This window comes from Manis javanica, chromosome 2, assembly GCF_040802235.1.
Source record: "Manis javanica isolate MJ-LG chromosome 2, MJ_LKY, whole genome shotgun sequence".
NCBI lineage: Eukaryota > Metazoa > Chordata > Mammalia > Pholidota > Manidae > Manis > Manis javanica.
Window position 1 is genome coordinate 195499275 of NC_133157.1, and position 22952 is coordinate 195522226.

At 31.6% G+C, this 22952-nt stretch overlaps 1 protein-coding gene across 5 annotated transcripts in view; it reads right to left on the reverse strand.

Moving 5' to 3' along the window:
* CSMD3 (CUB and Sushi multiple domains 3) overlaps window positions 1-22952 on the reverse strand; it is a 1174595-nt gene that overhangs the window by 56360 nt on the left and 1095283 nt on the right. For all 5 annotated transcript variants that reach the window (XM_073229983.1, XM_073229982.1, XM_073229981.1 and 2 more), the window contains 6 exons: window positions 18006-18179; window positions 15189-15362; window positions 14205-14390; window positions 12114-12287; window positions 9887-10069; window positions 5615-5791 (listed from right to left, as the gene is read on the reverse strand). In XM_073229983.1, the coding sequence (XP_073086084.1) occupies window positions 5615-5791; window positions 9887-10069; window positions 12114-12287; window positions 14205-14390; window positions 15189-15362; window positions 18006-18179 (1068 nt within the window). The remainder of the gene's footprint in view (window positions 1-5614; window positions 5792-9886; window positions 10070-12113; window positions 12288-14204; window positions 14391-15188; window positions 15363-18005; window positions 18180-22952) is intronic.

The following is a 22952-nucleotide window of genomic DNA, read 5'->3' on the forward strand; positions in this document are numbered from 1 at the left end:
AAAATGAACGTATTTCTTTTTAGACCTGAAAGCCAATCTCTACTGCACCTGGCAAGCCAACCCCATCCTGGTGAAGGTAGTATCTTCTTCCCAATATAATATGTGCCCTATGTGCTGTAGGTACCAGATGTGTTAGACATCAAAAGGTAAAGATGCCATATTACGTTTTTGAATGATCATTTACCTATGCTTAGTTTTAGTTTTTTTCTCTCAGTCTGAGGATCACAGAAAAGAACTTCACCAAATTTTATAATCAGAGTACTGTCATAAGCTTCCTGGTATTACAGCAAATCCCTTTTCCCTCCAGCTTGGTTTAGTTCTGTGGGTGTTTCATTACATTCATAATTTCTCTGCCACAGTGCACGTGATGTTTGAATGTATGAGTTTGACCTCATAATATATTGTTTTGCCCACCAGTGAGGCAAATAGTTATTTTGAGGAAGCTTCACACTCCAGACTGGCAGAGGGTTTGATAAGGACCTGCCTGGACTTGCAGAAGGAAGGGTATGGAGAAGAGGGAAGAGATCTGTTTGTGAGGCATACTTTTAGAGAAACATTAAACGGACAATTTCTCAATTTATAATCTGAAACAGGTTTACTATTAACAGATAGAATTTATGTGAGTAAAATTTTATCCTTTTACCAACATCACAAGTGTTACTAGATATGAAGTAGGGGGTAAATATTATTAAGTCTCCTGCAATCATTAAAATGGACAGAGCAAATCGTGGCTGACACATCTACACATGTGAGAGGACTGGGGTTTTTAAAGACTAGAAAAGAAACCTGTGTGTGTGTGTGTGTGTGTGTGTGTGTGTGTGTGTGTGTGTGTGTGTGTGTGTGTATGTGTGTGTGTGTGTATGTGTTTTGCTGCTGGGTAATCATGTAAGTGAAAAGTCTATTTGCAAATCACTCTGGTGGGAAATTGTCAAAGGGCAAGAATGCTCAGAATACCAAAACTACTTCAGTAGCCTATGAAATATTAGAGATAAGAAACCTTACTTACTGAACTTTTTATTCTCAATTCCTGGCAAAGTGCCTGAAGATGGTAGATTTTGTGTAAATGATTTTTATTAACTGAGTTAACAATAGTTCAATTAAATTATATACCTACAAATCTCTCTTCTATTTTAACTTTAATTTCTGATGAAAAATATATTGCTATTTAATAAGTTAAAAAATAAAATTATGTTCTTAAAATTGGATCAGTCCTCTAATTTTCACTATGCAGGAAGAACTAGTTGCCTAAGGATAACTAGCCCAGGAAAAAACAAAGTCACCACAATTTTATTCTAAAAATCTGGAAAAAAAATCTAAACAAAATTTAATTCTTTATTTTTTATTTTTACCACACCATTATAAATGGATAATTCACCTAACTGTATTTCAAGAGCTTCATTAATCCTTAAGAATCTCTATTAGTTATTTCATGTTTAAACCATTCTATATTGAAACATCTGTCATATCATCTTATCTTGTTTATTTTCTCTTTCAACTGATATTGTCCTAATTCTAACAGATTTCTTTTGTCAATGATTATATAAGTGACTTATTTCCTTTGACTCATCACATTAAAGTATTTCATCTCTTACAAGATATTCAAATTTATTATTGACTCATATATTTGCACTGTATGTTTGGACATTCATTAAGACAAACAAAATTATTGGTAAGTTATATAATTGATAGAGGAAATTTTAATTTTAAGCAGAATGGATTGTTCAGCAAAAACAAATTTTACAAATGGTCAACTCATGAAGAAATGATATAATTTTGCAGAACTAAAGTTGGTAAATGCAGAGAAATTGTGAAACTTAGAGAAGAACAAGCTATAAATTAATGAAAGATTTCCATATGCATTATAAATGATGTCCTATATATATATCATGTCAAATATACTGTGAAGACAGAAAATTAAGAAGAAAACAAAAAGAAAAATATGAAGAAAGAGAATGAAGTGAACTTGAGAACATTGCTTCTTGAGTCAAATAGATGGGTTTAAATCTTAGATCCTACATATAATAACTGTGTTACTACAGGAAAAAAGGTTGTTTTTTTTCTGGAAGATACAATTTCTTCAAATGTGAAATAGAAAGGATAATAGTATATATTTCATATATCTGTTATTAGAAATAAATGGGAGAATTTGTTTAAAACATTTAGCACAAATAGTAATAAATGGCAACCAAGGACAGGTGGTATTCTTGATGAGTAAAAAACGAAACAGTCTGAATGGAAATTAAGAAAGAAAAATTTTGTTTTCCTTGGTTGGTTTCCCAAAATTGCTATCGGGGTTTTGTTTGTAAATTTAGTCCAGGTATTTAAGTTTTTTCATACCGAATTCATACTTACATCGCTGCATATTGACATTAGAAAAAAAACAGGGTGTACTAAAGGCCATTATGTTAAATAAGGATTTATTAAAAATATGTTTTTATTTGAAGTTAACCTTTCTGGTATGTATAGAAAGTAATTAAACTAAATGGTAAATTTCATCCATTTATGTGATAGAAATACTGTTCAGTGATTAACTATGCCGGTAATAAGTCAAGTAAATGATTTGGTGCCTAAATTTCCTAATCTATGCATGTGAGTCCATGACACATCTCTTCCAGCTCCAAAATTACATGTTTCTATCAGTAACATAGTTAAATTTTCTTTCATCGCAATTTGATCACCACCACACCTTATCAGTATGTTAGAGTCTTTGATTACAGAAGTTTAGTGTACCTTAATTTCCACTGAAACCTCTCTTTGTACTCCTTTATTTGGGAATATTTTTGTTTTTGCTTTTGGTTTGGGTTGCTATGCGTGTTAGTACTTTTTTGCCTATGAAGTAAATCAACTGTTAGAAATTCTGTTTTTAGCTTAATAGTAATTCATCACTTAAAAGCTAATGCTTGAAATACCTTACTCAACACTATTTCTCCCTGAAGAACTGCCAAAAAAGAGAGATTTCTAAGATATTTTTGATATGCTATCTGTAACTTGTCTATCTTGAATTGAGTGATTTTTAACATGATTTAAAATTTCTAAGGAAAAATGAAAATAATTCAATAAAAAAGTTAATTAACAAAAAAACTCAAAAATTGGGGCATGCTTATATATCTTCACTAAAATTGGAAAATTATTAAATGAAAGACCTATTTATTTATTCATGATTAAATGAAATCATTCATTGTGGAAACAAAATTGTGCCACTCAGCAGATTTCTTTTACTTTGCATACATGCTCATTATTTCAGTCTTTTTGATAACTATATGTTGAAAACATACTATCTACCAGGAACTATATGTTATCTATAAAATAACAAGCCTTCTTTTCAAGTATTTAAATATGGAGTAGAATGGTAATTCATGTATACTAATAGAGAAAAAACTTATAATAGAGATATTTGAGTTAGTGAACAATTATTCACTGAATCAACTCTTATGCATTAGGTGCTGTGCTCCACCCCAAAGGGTCACTGAGATGAGCAGACCCAGTTACTCCTGCCCTATGAGGTTTTCAGTGTAGTTGTATCGGTAATTGTCATAAGAGTCATAACGTATACAGAAATCACTTTTAGCTAAAAGGGATATGAAGAAGTGTCCTGAGAAGGCATTTGTCAAAGGTGTTCTTTCAGCTGATATTTAAGAGGTAGTAGGTAAAAGTTTGAAAGGCTCAGATGGGGTGGTGTAGTATGGAAAAAGTAAAGCATATTTGTTAATTGTATTGTTCAGTATCACAAAAATAATACATTTTCAAAGTAGGAAGACTTCTTTAAGACAGAGAAATGGAAGAATTTACTTGGCATTTTAAACAGCTAAAAAAAAGATGGAATATGAGGGAAAAAAAGAAGTTTCATCAGGTAGCAAAGCACAGTGTTCCTTGAGTGACAGAAAACAAATTGGAAAGTCATGCGATTGCCCCATCTTACTGCCTTGAGAGAGTTTCCAGGTGTGGCACAGGGAGGAGGGCCCCATGCAGAGCCTGCTGACTCCCTGAGTTGAAAAGATAGATCTGAGAGTCAAGAGAGAACAAAGTGGACAGAATTTGAGAGACAGAAGATGAAGAGGACATGCAGCAAGAGAGATCTCTGGAGATCTAGGAAGAGAACTTGAATATTCAGTGGAATACTGACCAGCCTGAGGAAACCACCCAAGACGGGCTCAAAAACTACCCAAAAGTTTAGTGTAAAAATCTTGTGCTGACGCAGGACAGGAGTATCACTCGTTACTGATTTCAATCAACAACATGAAAAATTTTGCTATTACAGATTTGGCAACATGTTCTATTATGAACTTATTTCAACAGCCTTCTAGCTATAGTTTGCCTTCCTTCACCTTTGAAGAGCTACAATACACACAGGGTATCTCAATAGTCCTGCCATCACACACAATCTTAGCAGTCACAGTATTAACTACAACCAACTTTCTCCAGCATCACAGGTATCACATGACACCACTTTGATGGTATCCTCCTCTGATTAGATTCACTGGAGCTATTCAGTCAGGAAACACAAATACAAAAGAGCTAATGTGAAAACAAAGGAGGGGAATAGGCTATTGGCTTACCATAGTTTAAGGTCTGTCTTTTCAGTTACCCAAAATTCTTCGTAATTACAATTTCTCGTAATTACTGGGTTGGCCAAGAGCTGTCCCAGGATCAACACTGCCAAGAAAAGCTACTGACCTTCTTACTACCACAACATTAGAAAAAGTCCAATACTTTTTGGGTCCTGAGAGCAACATGTCCCTCACTGACAAATTTTACTTAAGCCCATTTATGTTGTTATTTATAAATTGGTCCACTTTCAATGAGGCCCCCACAGCAAAAGTACCTATCATCTGTCTGAACAGCAATATACAAGGCACGCCTATTAGTCTCCACAAGTCTTTCACTAGAGAGGCATTAGAACTTCTCATGACTCCTAGTGTATCTGAACCTAGCCTAAACAGCTCTTCTTTTTAAAAATTTCATGATTTAATGATGACACTGCAGTTCTTCTTAAAAATATATACAACCGTAACTTTCCAGTGTATCTCTTATTGTTGGTTTAACAAATTCTGTTTTCTTCCATACATCAGCACTTATTATAGATAGGAATTTTAAGTAAATGAAAAAAATTTCTTCATGTGAGTAACCTCATTATAATACAGAATCTCTAAAATCCTATATATATTTTAAAATATCAAGAGGACAAAGCAGCTACCAGGACTTCCTGTAATAGTGCAACAACCTGTAAATAATCAGTACGCTTTTTTAAAACCAAATCAGTTTACTGGTGTATGTTAGATTGACAAAATAAAACTGCATTCTTTGCATTTTTAATCTTGATCACAGCTACTCTTCATCTTTACTCTTAAAATACTGTTAAATTACATTTAATAGCACTGATATTTGTGATCCTCCTTTCCTTTGCCAATATAGTACCTGATAAGCCAACTGATTTTTCAAGTCACTAGTGTTCACTCTAACCATAATACTACTGCCATCTTTTAATCTGAAAGACAATACAAATATTCCAAACCTTGCATGGTTTGATTAATTACAAAACACACACATACTCATTTATATATTCAAATGTTTTCACATAACTGTGAATATTTAAAAATATTGAGAAGAAACTTACTTGTACAGTTAGGCAAGGTTCCAGACCATGTTCCATTGGCTGTGCACTGTCTAACTGTAGGTCCAGAAAGGATATATCCCTCCATGCAGGAATAAATGACTGAATTAGAAAATGTTGTGCCATCAATCCGAAAGACTTTTCCATTGGCTGTTGTTCCTGGGTTACCACACTGTACAGCTACAAAACAAAATGTTTAAGAGTGTATATATATATATATATATATATAGTATAATTAGAAATCTTGTAACAAAAAATTAATGACTTCAAATTATCTAAAGGAGCTATAAAATCCTCTAAAATAAGCATTGAATTATCTTTTACAAATCACTGAAATTCAAGATGAATTCAAATTGATTTTATTAGTTTACTAGAAGGCAAATCTCACAACAGTTATTTTTTAAGACTTTGTTATTAGCTTTGGTAAAAACTTTACAAAGTAATTAATGGAGAGTCTTGCCTTTGGATACCACAATATCTTTCAAAGAAGGATTATACGAGTCTCTGCCTAAAAAGCAACTCATTTAGAACTGCGATATCTGTAATAATGAGATGCAACACAGATTTATTACAATTATACATTTAAGAGGACAGATATAAAAGAACTAACTTAAATACTGTAAGTACCTATGTGCATTTTTATTAATGTAAGTATATATAACTGATTTGCATTTAAACTTCATAATCTCTATTTATGTTTCAATGTATCATAAACTCTATTAAGTTTTGATGTACCTTAAATAGGAGTCACAAACACAAATGTCTTATATGATTAACTATTCTGTATTATGTTTAACTCTTTGCCATCAGTGCCACAAGTGAATTTTTAAAATATCTTAAAAGAAAGCCAATGTCAAAATCAATACTAAATTTTGTTGTAAGAAGGCATTTTAGTACATTATGAATTTAAGGCTATCTTTATGAATATGAAGTATAATTACAGTTTCATCGAGTGCTTTGCATATCACTTGCTGCATCTTGAATATTTAAGTGCTTTATAGTGGTATTGTATGTTTGTGCATATGTATGAATATTAGAAAACAATACATATTCCATGCATTTCTCTTACCCTGAATATTATTTAAATTAAACACAAGTAAAATTAACTTAAAATGCTTGCATCATCTATCTTGAGAGTTGAAAGCGTTGTGGGCACAGTAAAGACAAGCAGCAATGACTTTGCCTCTGTAATACTGATATTAGGGGAAGTGGGGCTTATCGTTGCATGTAAATGGAGTCTCTTATGATTAGACCTTGCTGACAAAGCCATCTCTCTGAGAAAGAGTAATTTTTCAGCTGTCAACTGACCTAATACAACATTCGTTGGGCACGTATTATGTGATAGCTGCAACATTTCCGGTATTGTTCAACTTTACAGAGATGCTAAGAGAATAACACTACCATTTCTTGGAAGGGAACTAAGGCCCACAGAGATTAAGTAAATTGCCCAAGATCACATAGCTAGTTAATGGCGAATTTTCATCTAGTACAAGTTCCTGAGGTTGATTCTCATATAATGAGAGTATTGGATCTTAGGCTGGTAAATGAATGGCTTAAATATATTTTTGTCAGTTGAATTTTTGGGTGAATGATATGTTATATGAAGAATATTTTATATGTTGGCCTTTTGTTGCTAGAGAAAATTTTTATTTTAAAATTACTGTAATTTTTTTTTCCTTTTATCAAGGTGAAAAGTAGCTATTTCTAGAGTATTAAAAAATAAATGAAAGTATTAGGAAGAAATTAAAAATCACTTACAAATTTCCCACTAAGAGACAACATTTGATAAAGTATTTATATATATACTTAGATGCATATGTATGTATAAATATACATACACATAAATGGATATATGCATTAATTTTGATGTTTATTTCAGGCATTGTGCTAAGTACAGAGTACACAGTACCAACATTTTACCATTTTTAAAAATAGAACTATGCTGTTTCATAATCGTAGTTTTCCTACTTAACATTATAATTAGGACATCTTTCTTTCATAAAGTTTAAAAAGAGGATACTTTTCCGTTATATGTAAAATTCATAATTTACCTAACCAATCCCCTGTTGATAACATGAAACATTGTTTAGTTTTATTTCTCTTTCAATTTTGGTTATTATATACTTTAGCTTATCTACACAACTGTGTACACTGGTCTGTTTTTAAGATAAATTTCTGAAAGTGGAATTTCTGGATAATTTTAATTTTTGAAAAGTATTTTTAATTTTTAAAGCATATATTGCTGCCCAAGATATTATAATAACATGCACTTGTACCAACAGTGTAAAAATTTGCTTGCTGTCACACATCTCCAACACAATGTGCTGTCATTTTTAGAAACTTTGTCAGCTTGTTAAAAAATGCTATAATCTTTAAATCTGCATTTTTCTATTTATTAAATTTTTTTAACACATGCATTTGATACTTTTGTTTTCATATTTGTTTCTAGGAAAGCTTTTATGTTTTATAACTAAAGTTATTAAAGTAATATACCATTGCAAAACATTTGGGTATACTATAAAGTTCACCACTCTGTTGTATTATCATTTTTTGTATATTGCCTTTAATACTTTCTTTCAAATGGATATAATTTCCTATAATTTTAACAGACTGTATAATTTTGAATCTTATTTTTGCATTGAGTTTTATATGGTTTACACTTTCTCATATTGCTTCATGGCCTTTATAACAATATTTTATTGACTATACACAATTACATCATGTAAATACATGATTTCTTGTGTAATATTTTCCATTTTTTAGTTCTTTTCAGTTGTTGCTATAATCAATTAGAAATTTAAAAATGTATCTTTATGATTGTGTTCTTTAATATTTTATTTTCCTTAAGAAAAAATCCTGAAAAGTGGAATTCATAAATCAAAGCTATATATACTGTATAAATATAAATGCATTTCATCAAATTAGTCTCAAAATAAAAGTAAAATCCTCTGGAAATATTATAAAGTTCGTTTTTTGCTGAACACACATCACAATTTCATTTTAAAACAGGTTAAAATGATGACTTGATAGTTAAAATTCTCTGTTAAGTATGCAGAAATTTTTTCTATAAGGTTGCAATGTTCTTTTGTTCTGTATTATCTGTTTATTTCCTCTATCCATTCACCCACTAGAATCTGTTTTTCTAAATGACTTGTATGAGCTCCACTTATGAGAAAACTATTAATTCTCTTATATTTGCTACAACTCTTAGGTATGTTTTATCCATAATGTGTATACTAACAAACAGCACCAGGTTGCATTTCATCTAAAGAGTATTCTGCAGTTCATCTGAACAAAAGGTTGGCTTAGCTATCACTCATGTAATATACATCATTACAGAGATTTTGCTTTTGGAAAATTAGTTTGAGAAATAATGTGAACAGTTGAGTCTTACTGTCTTTCACTCAACAACTTGGTTCCTCAATTCCTCTCATAATAGTAACTGAGTTGCAACTCTCTTTTAAGATTCTTAAATTTGGTTCAGTTAATAAAAAAGATAACTGCCTTTCCTAGAATATGGATACTAATTTTAAACATAATAAAAAAGTTTCTGAAATACAATGAGTCAAAAAATTGTCAAGAAAATTCTATTGGGAATTATTTCCTATTTATAAAACCATTACATTTGGCATAACATCAAATAATTTTTTATCATAAATAGTTTCTGCATTAAAATTAACTCAAAACAAACAATTTAAATTAAAATGATAGTTTTCCAACATTTCACTTTCTAGCCAATCTTGTAAAGATTTAATTATATTATCTTTGAGTCAATAAGAACAATTAATAATTTTATTCAAACACCCAAAATTATAAGAATTTAGTTACTAGAAATTGTATTCTATAAATAAAAATCTCATTGATTGTTTAGGCATCTTTCTATATTTTTACATTTCTACAAACCTGAAAAATAAAATAGATCTTAAAGTAATATTGATATAAATACAACTTATTATTTTTTTTGACAGTGTCTATGATATAGAGCATGGTGATATAAAGGAGTAAAAAAATAATGTTAACTTTTCCAATACAGACGTTTGCTATGATATAAACAATGTTTACTTATAAATAACCCATAGGAGATATTTTCTAAATAATTATTACCTACAAAGCTCTCTTAAAGGATGGTGTTAGCAAAACTGGAATACTATTGCTTTGATTCCATGGTTGACGATAGGAAGAAATGGTAGTAATTTCACTAGTAGTAACCAACCAAATTTGTATACACATTAAATTCCAGCACTTTCTATGTATTTAGTTTCTGTTTGCAATTACCTTTGCATTCTGGGTGCCTTCCAGTCCAACTGCCGTTGGCTAAACATGTTCTTTCTTCTGAGCCATGAAGGATATAACCACTATCACATGCAAAACGAACAGAACTTTTAGTTCTAAAATCACTTTCCTGTCTAGAACCATGACCAGGAGCACCTGGATCCCCACAGGTACCAGTAGCATCACCTGTAATACAGTACAGTTCAAGTTATTTCAATGAACATTTGCTCTGTCCACGACTTAGCTCAACACTCCTGAGGGCATTTGTTTTTGTGCATGCTCTGTTTTAACATGGTAAGTTGACTGGATAAAAGCATAATCCATTATTTCCCATCTGACTTCTGTCATAAGAAAAAGACTACATGGAAAAGAAAATCACTGCAGATTATGGTGTTATTTTTCATATCAGTGATAATGGGAGTTATTAAATAGGTTAAGGACATGTCATTAGTATTTCCAGAACCTGATTAATAACCAAGCTAGTGAAAAATTTATAACTCAAATAGCAATGGATTTATAAAACTAAAATTAAAAAACTAGGTTTGGTAATTTACATGTTTCCTTCCTTGAATTTCCTAATTACTACAAATCTTTTTTTTTGTTTGTTTAATTAGAACTGTGGTGTGTTGGAAATGTAAATGTTACAATATAGTATTTTTTGTAGCCTAAACTTCCACCCTTTAATTTTCTCCATAAGGACCACCAACCATAGATAAATGAACTGCATACTTCTCACATATGGAAATATAAAAATAATTTATAAACATCCAAATAGTAGAACTCTGATGTAAGTTCCTATTAAGGAACTTAATATTTTGTTCATATTTACATGTTCATTTTTTATTTTAGGGTTAAGGATTTACTCAGTCCCTTTATCATTTCTTAAATAATTCTAACCGAAGTTGCCACAGGATTAGTAGATATTAAGAGAGAGACAGAGAGGGAGGGAAAGTTGAATACCTAAGCACTGAAAATACTGTCTGTCTGGAGGCCTTCTTTGACATATCCTGTGTATTTGGAATCCTTCTTGCAACTCATTTTCATGTGATGTAATACTAACAACCACACAAAACTTTAAGATCAGTATTTCACTTTTAAATATCTGTGCACTTCAGTAGCAGTTTCCTAATACATTGGGATGTATGTGTGTAAGTTTATGTGTTTTTTATGGATAATCAGTTGAGTAAGTTAATAAACTGTTACTTCAAGATAAGAGTTTTAATTTTCATTAAAATCAACTGTACAGTCATACTCAAAAATGATAGATTTTTAGATCTATAGATTAAACTTAAAGTCCCAGGAAGTCACTTCATAGGGATTAACGATAGTTATAAGGAGATTCTGCAAGAAGTAACTGTTTTACATTTACCTCTTAAAGGGAAAAAAATATAAAACAAGTAAAAAGCTATCAGAATGATTTCCACTGATATAAAATAATATAAAGATAATGGACAATATACCAATAAAACAGTGAAAAAAGTAAGCACCAATAACTGGTCAATGGGTCAAAATAAATAGAGTAAGTAGTATCAAACAGGGAGAACTTACAGATCTAAAACTTGAATTTTTGAAGAAAAGCAGTAGCTTAATTAGTTCAAAAAGATTTCTCAAATACTCTGTAAACAAATTATCAATTGAAAATAGACTTACTATTCACTTAATTAAAAATAATTATTGCAGTTATAGATACTTGGGCATTATATATTGCCTACTAATAAACAAAGGATAGATACATATCTTTCATAAAACTTGATTTATTTTAATTCAAAATATTTAGGGCTTTATTAAAAGGTATGCTATTAAGTAATCAATTGTGTATAAAGTTTAATAGAACTGACCTTTAACAGAAAATCACTGATATAATATTGCCTTCTCAGGGAAACTATTTTGTATCTGTTAACATGCAATAGCTACTTAAACTTGAGCAGTTTATCATTTTAAGGAACACAACCACTTTACACAGAGTAGCATCTTAAAACCATTATCCACAACACAGTTCAAAACATATAACTGTAATTTACCATTGACAAGATAAGTATTTCAGTCTGAACTTATATTACCTTAAGAATTATTCTAATAAATGTATAAACAATGTTACAGTTTCTGTCATGAAATTTTAAAAAGATAATTGTGTTATTTTAACTCTTTAGATCGTTTTGTGTATATATTGCTAATAATAATAATAATAATGTAATTTCTAACACACATTTCCTGATTCTCCAAGGGGTACCTGAACAATGAGGTTGTGATCCACTCCAATGTCCATTTAATTGGCAAGTCCTTGATGACTGGCCTAGAAGGGTATGCTTTCCTGTGCAGGAATAGTGAACAGTGGACCCAAAGGTATACTTCTCACCAGACAGGATTGCATTAGGAGGAACGCCAGGGTGTCCACAGTCAACCACTACAATACATAATTATTGAATATAAAATTTTTTTATATCTCCTATCGAACAACCTGCACCAACTTTTTATAAAATAAATTAAAGTAAATTATCTGCTTAAAAATACCCAAGTTCCAGAAATCAAATATGTAAGTGAAAGATGGCTTTTAAAAAGATAAAATGGAAGTTGCAGTTGTAGGAGCAATTCTGTTAACCCATTCACCATGAGCATAAGTTTAACAGGAACATTTTGGGTAAACATACATGATTGAGAGTGTAAGTCTGCATGTGTGGGGTATATGTACATGGGGTGGAAGTATTTATATGTCTGCACAATAATGTGCAAGTTAGGGATAACAGTAACAAGAATTGGCTAAATAAGGACATAGCATGCAATATATGATTGAAAATGAACCCCTTTAGAAATCAAAGGGAAAGAACTTTGAGGGTAAAGGAAAGGGAATGAAGATGGATGTGTCACACACCATCTGATATGTAGTCTAGAATAATTCCATCCCAGGCCATTACTGAATAAACTATGCTATACAAGGAAAATACTTGTGGCTTTGTTAATAACCAAAACACTGCTAAGCACAGCAGAAGATGTCAGTATAGTATATAATTTATAAACTAGAGGCATCTTGGGAATTTACTGTGTGCCCACTTTTAGTTGTAACTTGGAAAAATATTGAGTGCAATGTGATTCTAGAATTTTAAATAGCAGACAAGGAGACATAACCTTAATAAAACCCTTGAGTACTTAGCACACTACCACTAATTACTCCAGGAAATAAAGAAAGGTGGAAAGTGTAAGAGAGCTAAGAAAAGCTGGGGAAGTTCATGTTTACATGTCCTATGGAAGATTTTTGATTATTGTTAGAGCCACAAAAGGCCAAGTAAGTGAATTAGTCAAACTACTAGAGCAGTAGTTTTGTAGAAAAAGAAATCAAATACATTTAAGCCATGGGTCAACAACTGACTTAATTATTTGCATAGAATCTGATATTTAATAGACGTAGCATGAAGTTTTGTTTCTTCATGGGTACATGTATGATCTCACAAAATTTTGAAAAATCACACCACATGAACATAAATTACCTCTAAGGAAAACATAATCATAAAATACTTTCATACAGTAGAAATTTCATATCACCAAGAATTACTTGCACAATGATTTCTTGACATGCTACTCATTTGATCTGTAAGGATTTGTTCATATCATGTCCAAGATTCATTAATTCCTTGAGATGTAGCTGTACCTGAGACCTACACTCTGACTGAATTCCTAGAATTCATATTCACTACTCTACATTCTCACAAAATTTTTATTTATTTCTCTTAAATCATTTTCTCAATGTACATGTTAATTATATATGTATCTGCTATAATTTATTTATATTCTACAACTCCAATACAACATACAACAAAACACATTCAAATGTTCACTGACTTGAAAGACAATATGTATTAACACTTACTGCATTCATATGAGTATGTGTCCTCATATGACAAATATTTAAGATCAATAAGTCTTAGTCAATGGCTTTGTTAAGTCCTCAAGTATTCTGAAACCCTGATGACTGTTTACACTAAGACTAATATTGCCTTAAATGAAATTTGAAATATTAGTACAAAAGAAAATAGAAATGTATTTGCCTCTTACTATAGTAATATCATAGAGTATGAAAGATATCTACTTGTCATTTTCTATCTGTTAAAGTTCAAAATCAAAGAATGATAGAGATATATTCATCACCCTAATACTAATAAAAATGGCAATTGTGCATTCAATCAGCAGAATATAAGGATATGAAAAATAAAGTAATAATTAAAAACAAAATCCATCTGATAGATAGCTTTCGATCTTTTATAAGAAAATGAATATCCATGTAGCTTCCATGGCATTTTCTTGAGAAGAATTCACATTATCTACTTACTGATACATTCTGGTAAAGGTTTGTCCCACTGTCCATTTGGCTGACATATCAAAACTGAAGATCCAAATAAGAAATATCCAGGATTGCAGTCATAAAACACCACAGTGCCATACGTAAAATTTCCATGTTCTATTTTACTTTCTCTTTTGGAATTGGCAGGAATTCCAGGATCAGAACAGTTCACCACTAAGCAAATGACAAATTTTGAAAGGTATGTTTGGAATAATATACATATACCTACATAGAATAATATTAGAAATATAGGAATTTAGTTTCAAAGGTAAATTTTAACTAAACTAACCAAAGTTTTCAGGAATAAAAGTTGGTAATCTAGATAATGATGTGAGAACCGTGTGTTTGAAATGGAAAAAAAAAAGGAAGACTTTTGCAAAAATATTTTGAACAATAGTAACTCCATAAGTATTATACCGAGTACAGATTTAAAGAATGATGCCTTTCAGCTACAGTTAAACCATAATAAATGTAGAAAAATGGTAGCTTGGTTGTTTTTTTATGATGTGATATGCTTTGCAAAATGGACAAAGATCAAAAAATTCTCTTTGATCTGTTTCTATTGAGAAAGCAATAAATAAATTCCCAACACAAGTATCATGGCTATTCAGACCTCATAGTTTTTCCAAATATATGAAGAAAATAAATGCCAAATATAAGTTCCATTAATTATGAAGCACATCATAAGTAAAATGATCTTAATGACTTTTTATATGCAGTCATAAAATGGGTACAAGACAATAAAGTTAAGCAGCTGAAATAAGGCCTACCAGGTTTAACTTTAAAAGAAAGGTTAAAAATTAAGGAAAAAGGAAAGCATTGCTGAAGAGATGGTGTCAACATTAGATCTTTTTTGTTTTATTCGCTGAAAAATTCCTACTGTTCTGCCCAAGCTATTTCAAATGTAATCATCTATATTTTCACAGACACATTACTGTCATACTCTAAAGGGGACTATATTCAGACTTTCACCTTTGCACACTGGGGGAGGATGGCTCCATTGCCTGTTGGCCTGGCACTGCGCCTTTGTTGGTCCTTGCATAAGATACCCAATATTGCAAGAGAATGTTACCACATCATTAAAATTGAATCCATTTCCACTTGTTCTTCCGTAAATTGGACTACCAGGGTGACCACAGCTAACAGCTGATAGCAGTGGGTGGGGGAGGGGGAAAACACAAAACAGAATGTTTCAGTTATTACATAACAGATTTAATCACATCAAACAACATAGAAAGAAGACCACTTTTATGTGAAGGTATATTTAAAGTACTTTTACTAATGCAATGGAATGATTGAGAATGTCAAAAGAAGCTACAATAATAGGAAAATGAGTATATAGACAATGATTAACAATTTCATGCGAGGGGTCAGAGATAATTAGTTTTAGGTACCTTTTCATTCTATTGTTTTTTAGGTCGAATACTAAAATTTCAACGAATGTGGGAATGATTGAAGTTATGTTACTAGTTAGTAGCAGAAAGAAATTAAATTGAACTGATTTTCCTTTTCTAGTTAAGTTTAAGAACTGAATATACTAAAAGGTAGATTTTGTTGTATTTAATTTGAAATAGTTTATTTTAATAGTATTTATACAATTTTTATGCATTATAGAGTGATAAGCAAGTGTGCTTGAAGAATAATTTAATGTGACCACATAGTGTAGAGAATGACAAATACGCACGATACTGTATTAGAATTCTCAGTATGTCAACCTTACTGATTTATTTTCCTCACAACTGATATTTTATAATTTAGCACCATTTTTTTGTAAATGTATCAGATGGATTGTCCTTTTAGTGTTGTAATTCTTCTATTCTAGTAGTATTGGCTTTTCCCAAATACTCTGCATTTCTATGAACTGCTTTATTGCCTCATCCCACTCTATTAATAAGAGCAACTCCTGTAATAGCGTTTCATAATTGGAAACAGTGAAAGACCATAGTCACTTTTAGGACTTTCGAAACGACCCAAGAGCAATTATTTTTCAGCTATACTGTTAATGTCAACCTACTCATTTGGAAATTTAACTGCATCTTATTCTTGTTGCAATTATCAATAAAGAACTCAGTTTTACCCCAAGGGCCAATTTTCATTTATAGTCTTCAGTCATTCAATAAGAAAATCAGTGGTATTAGTTGGCTTTGCTTGAATATAAATGAAAGGAGAGACATATAGGACAGATACAATCATAATACTGCTGTCTTTAAATCATCAGTCTGTGTACGTGTTTCTGTGTGCATGCATGTGCAGAGGTATATCTTAGAAAAGTAATTTTAATTGTTAACTATATGCTCTATCATCCTATTAAATCTCAACACATGAAAGTAATTTCCATGAAACTAGAATTCCAATAAATTTTTGTTGATTGGATAAAATCTTGACAATGATGGAACTATAAATATGGATGTAATCAGTCACAGAATAAATGAAGTAATTCCTGTGAATCCATAATACAGGTCCCATGCATTATTTATCTGCAGCGGTCAAAATCTCTACTACCTGATCATATGATGTTACAAGTAGTATAACATACTTAGAGTATTTATTTTCATTTTCGAATTCCAATTTTAATACAACATTGGGGATGGGAATAATTAGGAGAAAAAATACAAGAAACACATTGATAATTGACTTACAAGTCCAAAATAAGATACTGATATGAAACATTATATACTGCTGGGGATTTAGTGGAGCAAGTAAAAGTAATAGAATTATCATTATTTCACTATATTATTATTTTTTATGGTATAACAGTCATATAAGGGCACAATGGACAAACCTAAGCCATATAAAAAGTAATCATAGAATACAGCCATATGTATTTAAAGAATAATATTAAAAAGGTTTTTTTAAGATCCATTTTATTCTTCATATATGAATCCTATCTAAATTAGTTTAAATGATCAGATGGCTATTTATTGAACTGGTGAGATATTTTATTAAAACAATTCCAAAATTACTTATACAATTTTGAATAAATTTAAAAATAGTGTAAAGAGGGTTTTAAAATAAAACTTTTTTAAAAATTTAAATATTTCATATAATATTTTATGAGAAATTATAATTATGTAGCTGTATAATCTTGATGTATTAAAGAATAGAATAGATTTTGAAACAAAAGGGGCCATAGTGATAAACACTTTTAACCATTCACTTTATTCAAAGAAATTAGGGCTTAGAGAGATTAAATGACTTGCATTGGCTCATGTAATTAGCAGTGGAACCAAAATGAGAACAATGGTTCTCCATGTCATGTCTGATGATATTTTCTGTCACTAATTATACTCCATCAAGATCTGATGCAATGACTATAGCATCATAATTATTGGAAAATATTTATCCAAAGTATTTTCCACTATAAAAAGTTCAATAGTATCATATCACAATATCGATGCCACTGACAATCTTCAGAAATTAAAATCTTTATAATGAAAAATCTGTGAAGAATGCACATTCGTATAGGACTATTCATTTATAAACATTATATATTTATATTAAATATGGAAATCGCTGAATTTACTTTTGTGTCTTTATGATGAAACATAAATAACTATATTTTCTTCTGCTTTCATAGTGAATGGTATTACATGCCAGTTATAGCAGTATAAAATAAAATAAAAGAATTGTTTATGCCTGCATCTTTAAATATGTATACACACACAGACACACACAATCACATTCCTCTGTGTGTGTGTATGTATACATTTATATATCTTACCTAAGAAAAAATTATTAGTAACTGCGTGGGAGCAGAGGTCTGTGATTACTGCTGCCATGCTTACTTACGCACACAGGACGGGAGTTGGCCAGACCAATTGTGATCCTGTTGACATATTCTCACTGAAGATCCAATCAATCGAAAGCCTGGATTACATTGATAGACAACTGTGTCTCTGTATCCATAATTCTCTCCAATGACTTGACCATTCACAATGAGTTCTGGAATTCCACAGTGACCCGCTGACATAGGTCAGAAAATAATATTTTTAGTATTGTGATCTAAGATTTATTTGTATATAAATATCACATAAATTTACATTTAATAGTTGTATTTGCTTATATATGTAAACTTGAAAGTTCACTAACAAGCATACTAAATGCAAACATGATTATATGACATAAAGATTACTATAAGATAAAATGCCAAATATTTGAAATTAAAAGAAAACACCCTTCAAGTAACACCTGAGTCCAGAAGAAATTATAAAGCATTTCAATCTGTATAAGAATGTAACATATCAAAATTTGAGGAATACAGACAAAACAGTGCTTGGTGGGGAAATTTACAGTATCAAGTATTTTTATTAAAAAGGATAAAGGACATAATCAATGACCTACAGTTAAACTTTAAAAAGAGGAAAATGAGGAACAAGAAAAAAGAGAAAATAAAGCTGAAGTAAGTAGATAGAAAGATATGTTAAAGACAGTTACAGAAATCAAGGAAATAGAAAGTAGAAAAATAATAGAGAACATTATCTAAGCTAAAATATTTTCCTTTAAAAATTGGAACAAAATTGTTAAATGTCTAAGTAATCCTCACAACACACACAAAAAAAAAGAACAAAATTACCAGTAACAGGAATGAATAAAATTATATTGCTGTAAGTTTGCAGAAGTTAAAAGGATAAATGGGAAAATTAGAAGGAAATACAAAGAACCGACATAGGCAGTGTAGTTCAGCAAGTGAGCCAGGCCCTGGCAACTCAGGAAAGCCTTAAGGCCAATTCATGTGCCCAGCTGGCAGAACAGGTTAAGCGAAAACAAATTGGCTAGATCCTAGGAAGGTAACTTAAGGCAAAACAAAATGCAGTTCCAGCTGGTTCAAACCAACTAGATTTGGGATGGAGAACAAAGGTAACCTACAGTTATCCCAAAGCTCATTACATATTTCTTAGTGTACTAAAAATCATACTCCTTTGTGTCATGACAGCTCTGAGACTGATTGTATCAGGACGAAAAGAGAATGAGAAGAGAGTGTCACTCGATTCCCCAGAAAGTCCTCCCATTCTGAGAAAATCCCACCTATCCCAGTGAGTACTGTATCACATCCCTGCTTAAACTCGAGCTATACGACTATCCAAACTGCCCCTCACCACAAGGCTCGCCTCTTGAACATGCTCCCACTCCTTCCTTGAGTGTGCACTTCTGCTTTATTAAACTTCTCTTTGCTAGTATCTGTTCCACTGTTAGTGAATTCTTTCCCAATCAGAGACAAGAATCCCCTCCCGAGCTGAGGTCTCACCTAGTGCACGAGACCTCCCCAGACTGTTTTTCCTGACAACAGAACCAACACATTTAAGAGTTTAGATAAACTGGGCGAAGTATTTGAAAATCATGTCATACCAAAATGAACACAAGATAAAATAGATAATATGTATAGTTCTTTAACACTCAGGCTCTGGTGTTCTCATTGGAAAATTCAAATATTTAGGTAAAAAAAGGAAAAAAAATTACACATAGTCTTTTAGAAAATATATGAGAAAACATCACTTCATAACTTGTTTTATGAGTAATCATAGCTCCGGTAGTAAACCTGGAAAAGCCACATGGAGGAACCAGTTTCCTTTATACACAGGTGCAAAACTCTAACAAAAATTCTAGAAAATAACCTAGAAGTATACATCATGATTATCCAGAAATGAACAGCTGGTTTAAATGGAAAAGCAGCCACTATAATTTACCATCTTGACACAGTAAAAGAGAAAAAAGTACATGATTATTTTAACAGATGAAGAAAAAACATTTGAGAAAATTCAGTGCCAATTCATGATGACAACAAATTAAGAAATAAGGGAATTTTTCAACCTGATAAAGACATCTGTGATATTGTGATTTACAATAAGAAATATATATTTAGTTTGGTCTCCCTTTCTGTCAGAGAGCTCCTAAAACCAGTGGAAAGTACCTAAATGATGAGAGTACCGAAGGTGTCTTCTGATATGTTGATAAAGTGACCTTTGGACTTGACCTAAGGATGGGACTAGCTGCCGTTGAAGCAGACCTTGTTAGCTGAGGATTGGAACTTTCAGTCCCACCCCTGTGACCCTGGTGAGAGGAGAGGGGTTGTAGGTTGAATTAATTGCCATAATTCAATTTATCATGCCTATGCAATGAAGCCTCCATAAAAACTTGAAAAGAAAGGGTTCAGAGTATTTCTCCATTGGCAAACATGTGCAGGTTTGGGAAGCGTGGCACACTCAGACAGCGTGGCAGCTCCACGCCCTTCTCACGTACTCTGTCCTAAACATATCTCTAACATTTGGCTGTTCCTTTTGTAACAAACTGGTGTTCTAGAAAGTAAAATGGTTCTCTGAGTTTTGTGAGCTGCTCTAGCAAATTAATAAAGTCCAAGGATGGGTTGTGGGAGCCTCTGATATACAGCCAGTCAGTCAGAAGCACAGGTGCCAAACCTGGGCTTCCAATGTGCATCTGATGATGGGTTTGGGGACAGACAGCCTTGAACTGAGCCCTTAACCTGCATAATCTGATGCTATCTCTGGGTAGAAAGTGTCAGAACTGAGCTGAACTGTAGAACACTGAGCTACTGTCCACAGCATTGCTTGTTGTTCAAAAATGAGTATTAGAACACCAAGAGACATCTAAGAAAACCCTCCAGCTAACAGTATATTTACAGGTGAAATACTGAATTGTTTCCTGTATGTGGGGCAAGACAAGGGTGTCCACTTGCACTAGTTCTACTCAACAATGCTTGATTGCCACTAACTAGTGCAATACATTATTAATACAAAGGAAGAAAGAAAAAGCAGACTTTTGGGAAACAAAAGAGTAAATCTATTTTACGTTTAGGTGATGTATATGTAGAAAATATTATTATTATTTAATATAAAATTTATTTTAAGAAAATCCTAAAACTAATAAGTGAATTTAGCCAGGTATAAGATATAAGATAAATATTTTAAATAATTATATTTTTATATACTATCAGTAAACAACTGGAAAGTGTATCTTAAAAAATGAACAATTCCACTTAAAATAGTGTAAACACATTAAATATTCTGGAGAATAAGTTTAGCAATACACACCTATAAACTATGATAATATAAAATATTGTTATTAAAAAAATTTAAGATGTAAATAAATTAACATACTAAATATATATGTTCTTGAATTGGAAGACTCAGTATTGTTAGATGCCAATTTTCCCTAAATAATCTATACATGCCTGATCACAGACCTACCAGACTTTTTAAAATAAAAATGGACAGGTTAATTCTAAAACTTATGTGAAATTGCAAGGTATCCAAAGTTATCTTGAAAATTAAGAACAAATTTGAAGAACTTCTATACAAAATTTCAAGATATTCAATAGTGCCAGATACCCTTTCAGAAAAATAAAAAATCTCAACCTTACTTCATATTTCATATTTCATATAACAACAAACTAAAGGCAAATCATAGATGAAAAAGTGAGACTAAAAACTAAAACTTCTAGAAGAAAACATGGGAGAAAATCTTTGAGTCTTATGTCTGAACAAAGGTTTCCAAAACAAGACAGAGAAAGTAGTAACAGAATGGGGAAAAAAATGAAAGATAAGATAGACTTTACCAAAACTTAAAACTTCTGCTCATCAAAAGACACCACTAGGAAATGAACAGGCAAGTCACAGGCTAAGAGAAAATATCCATAAAACACATACTAATGAAGGCTTTGCAGCCAGAATACATAATGAACTCTCATAGTTCATAGTAAAAGGGAATATAAAAGATATTTCATCATTTCCCAAAGGAAAATGTACAAACGGCCAACAAGTCCAAGAAACTATACTATAACAATAATTAAATTAAAATCTTGTAAGATACCTTTATGCACTCAACAGAATGGATAAAAGTAAAAGACTGATTATACCACTTGCCAGAGGAAATGTGGGACAACCAGAAATCTAAGGAATTTTATTGCTGAAGATCCAAGAAAAATGAATTCATATGCCCACAAAAGACTTTCACATGAATATTCATTGCTGCTTAACTCTTCATAGCTCCAAAATGGATAGAGCTCCATTGTCCTTCAACAGGGGAATGGCTAACATGTGGCATATTCATGTATTGGCATTCTACTCAGCAATAAAAAACACAAATCATGGAAAAGCAACAAGTATGAAAGAGAATGAAAGAAGCCTTACACAGAGGAGTACATATTTTAGGATTCCATTCCTATGAATTTCTAGAATAGGGTGAACTGATACGGTGAAAAAAAATTAGAACAGTTATGAAGCATGGTGGGACTGTGAAAGGCCACGGGGAACTTTTCCCTGAGCAATGCTCTACAAATACAGAGTGGTCTGAGTTACACAGGTGCACATACTGGTCAAAGCTCATCTAACACTATATTTATGATTTGTGCACTTCATTGTATATATATTTTGCCACAGTAAAAAAAGAAGTGAGAATGGTAAGATACATATGCTGAAATGTTTAACAATGAAGTGTACTGTACTATGAAGTATACAGTGAATTCTGTTATTTACTTCAAAATGGATCAAAACATAAAATGAATTGATGGACTGATAGAGGCCTGGAAGGATGGACAGATTATGTGATTGACCAATATGACAAAATGCTAATTGTAGAACCTAGGTGGTGTGGGCATATGGTGTTGGCTGTCAAGTATTTCAATTGAAAAACTGAAAAATATTCATAATATGCTATGGGACTGGGGGGAAATGTATTTATTTTAGAGAAACATAAGCACATTCTAGTGACCATTCCAAGTCC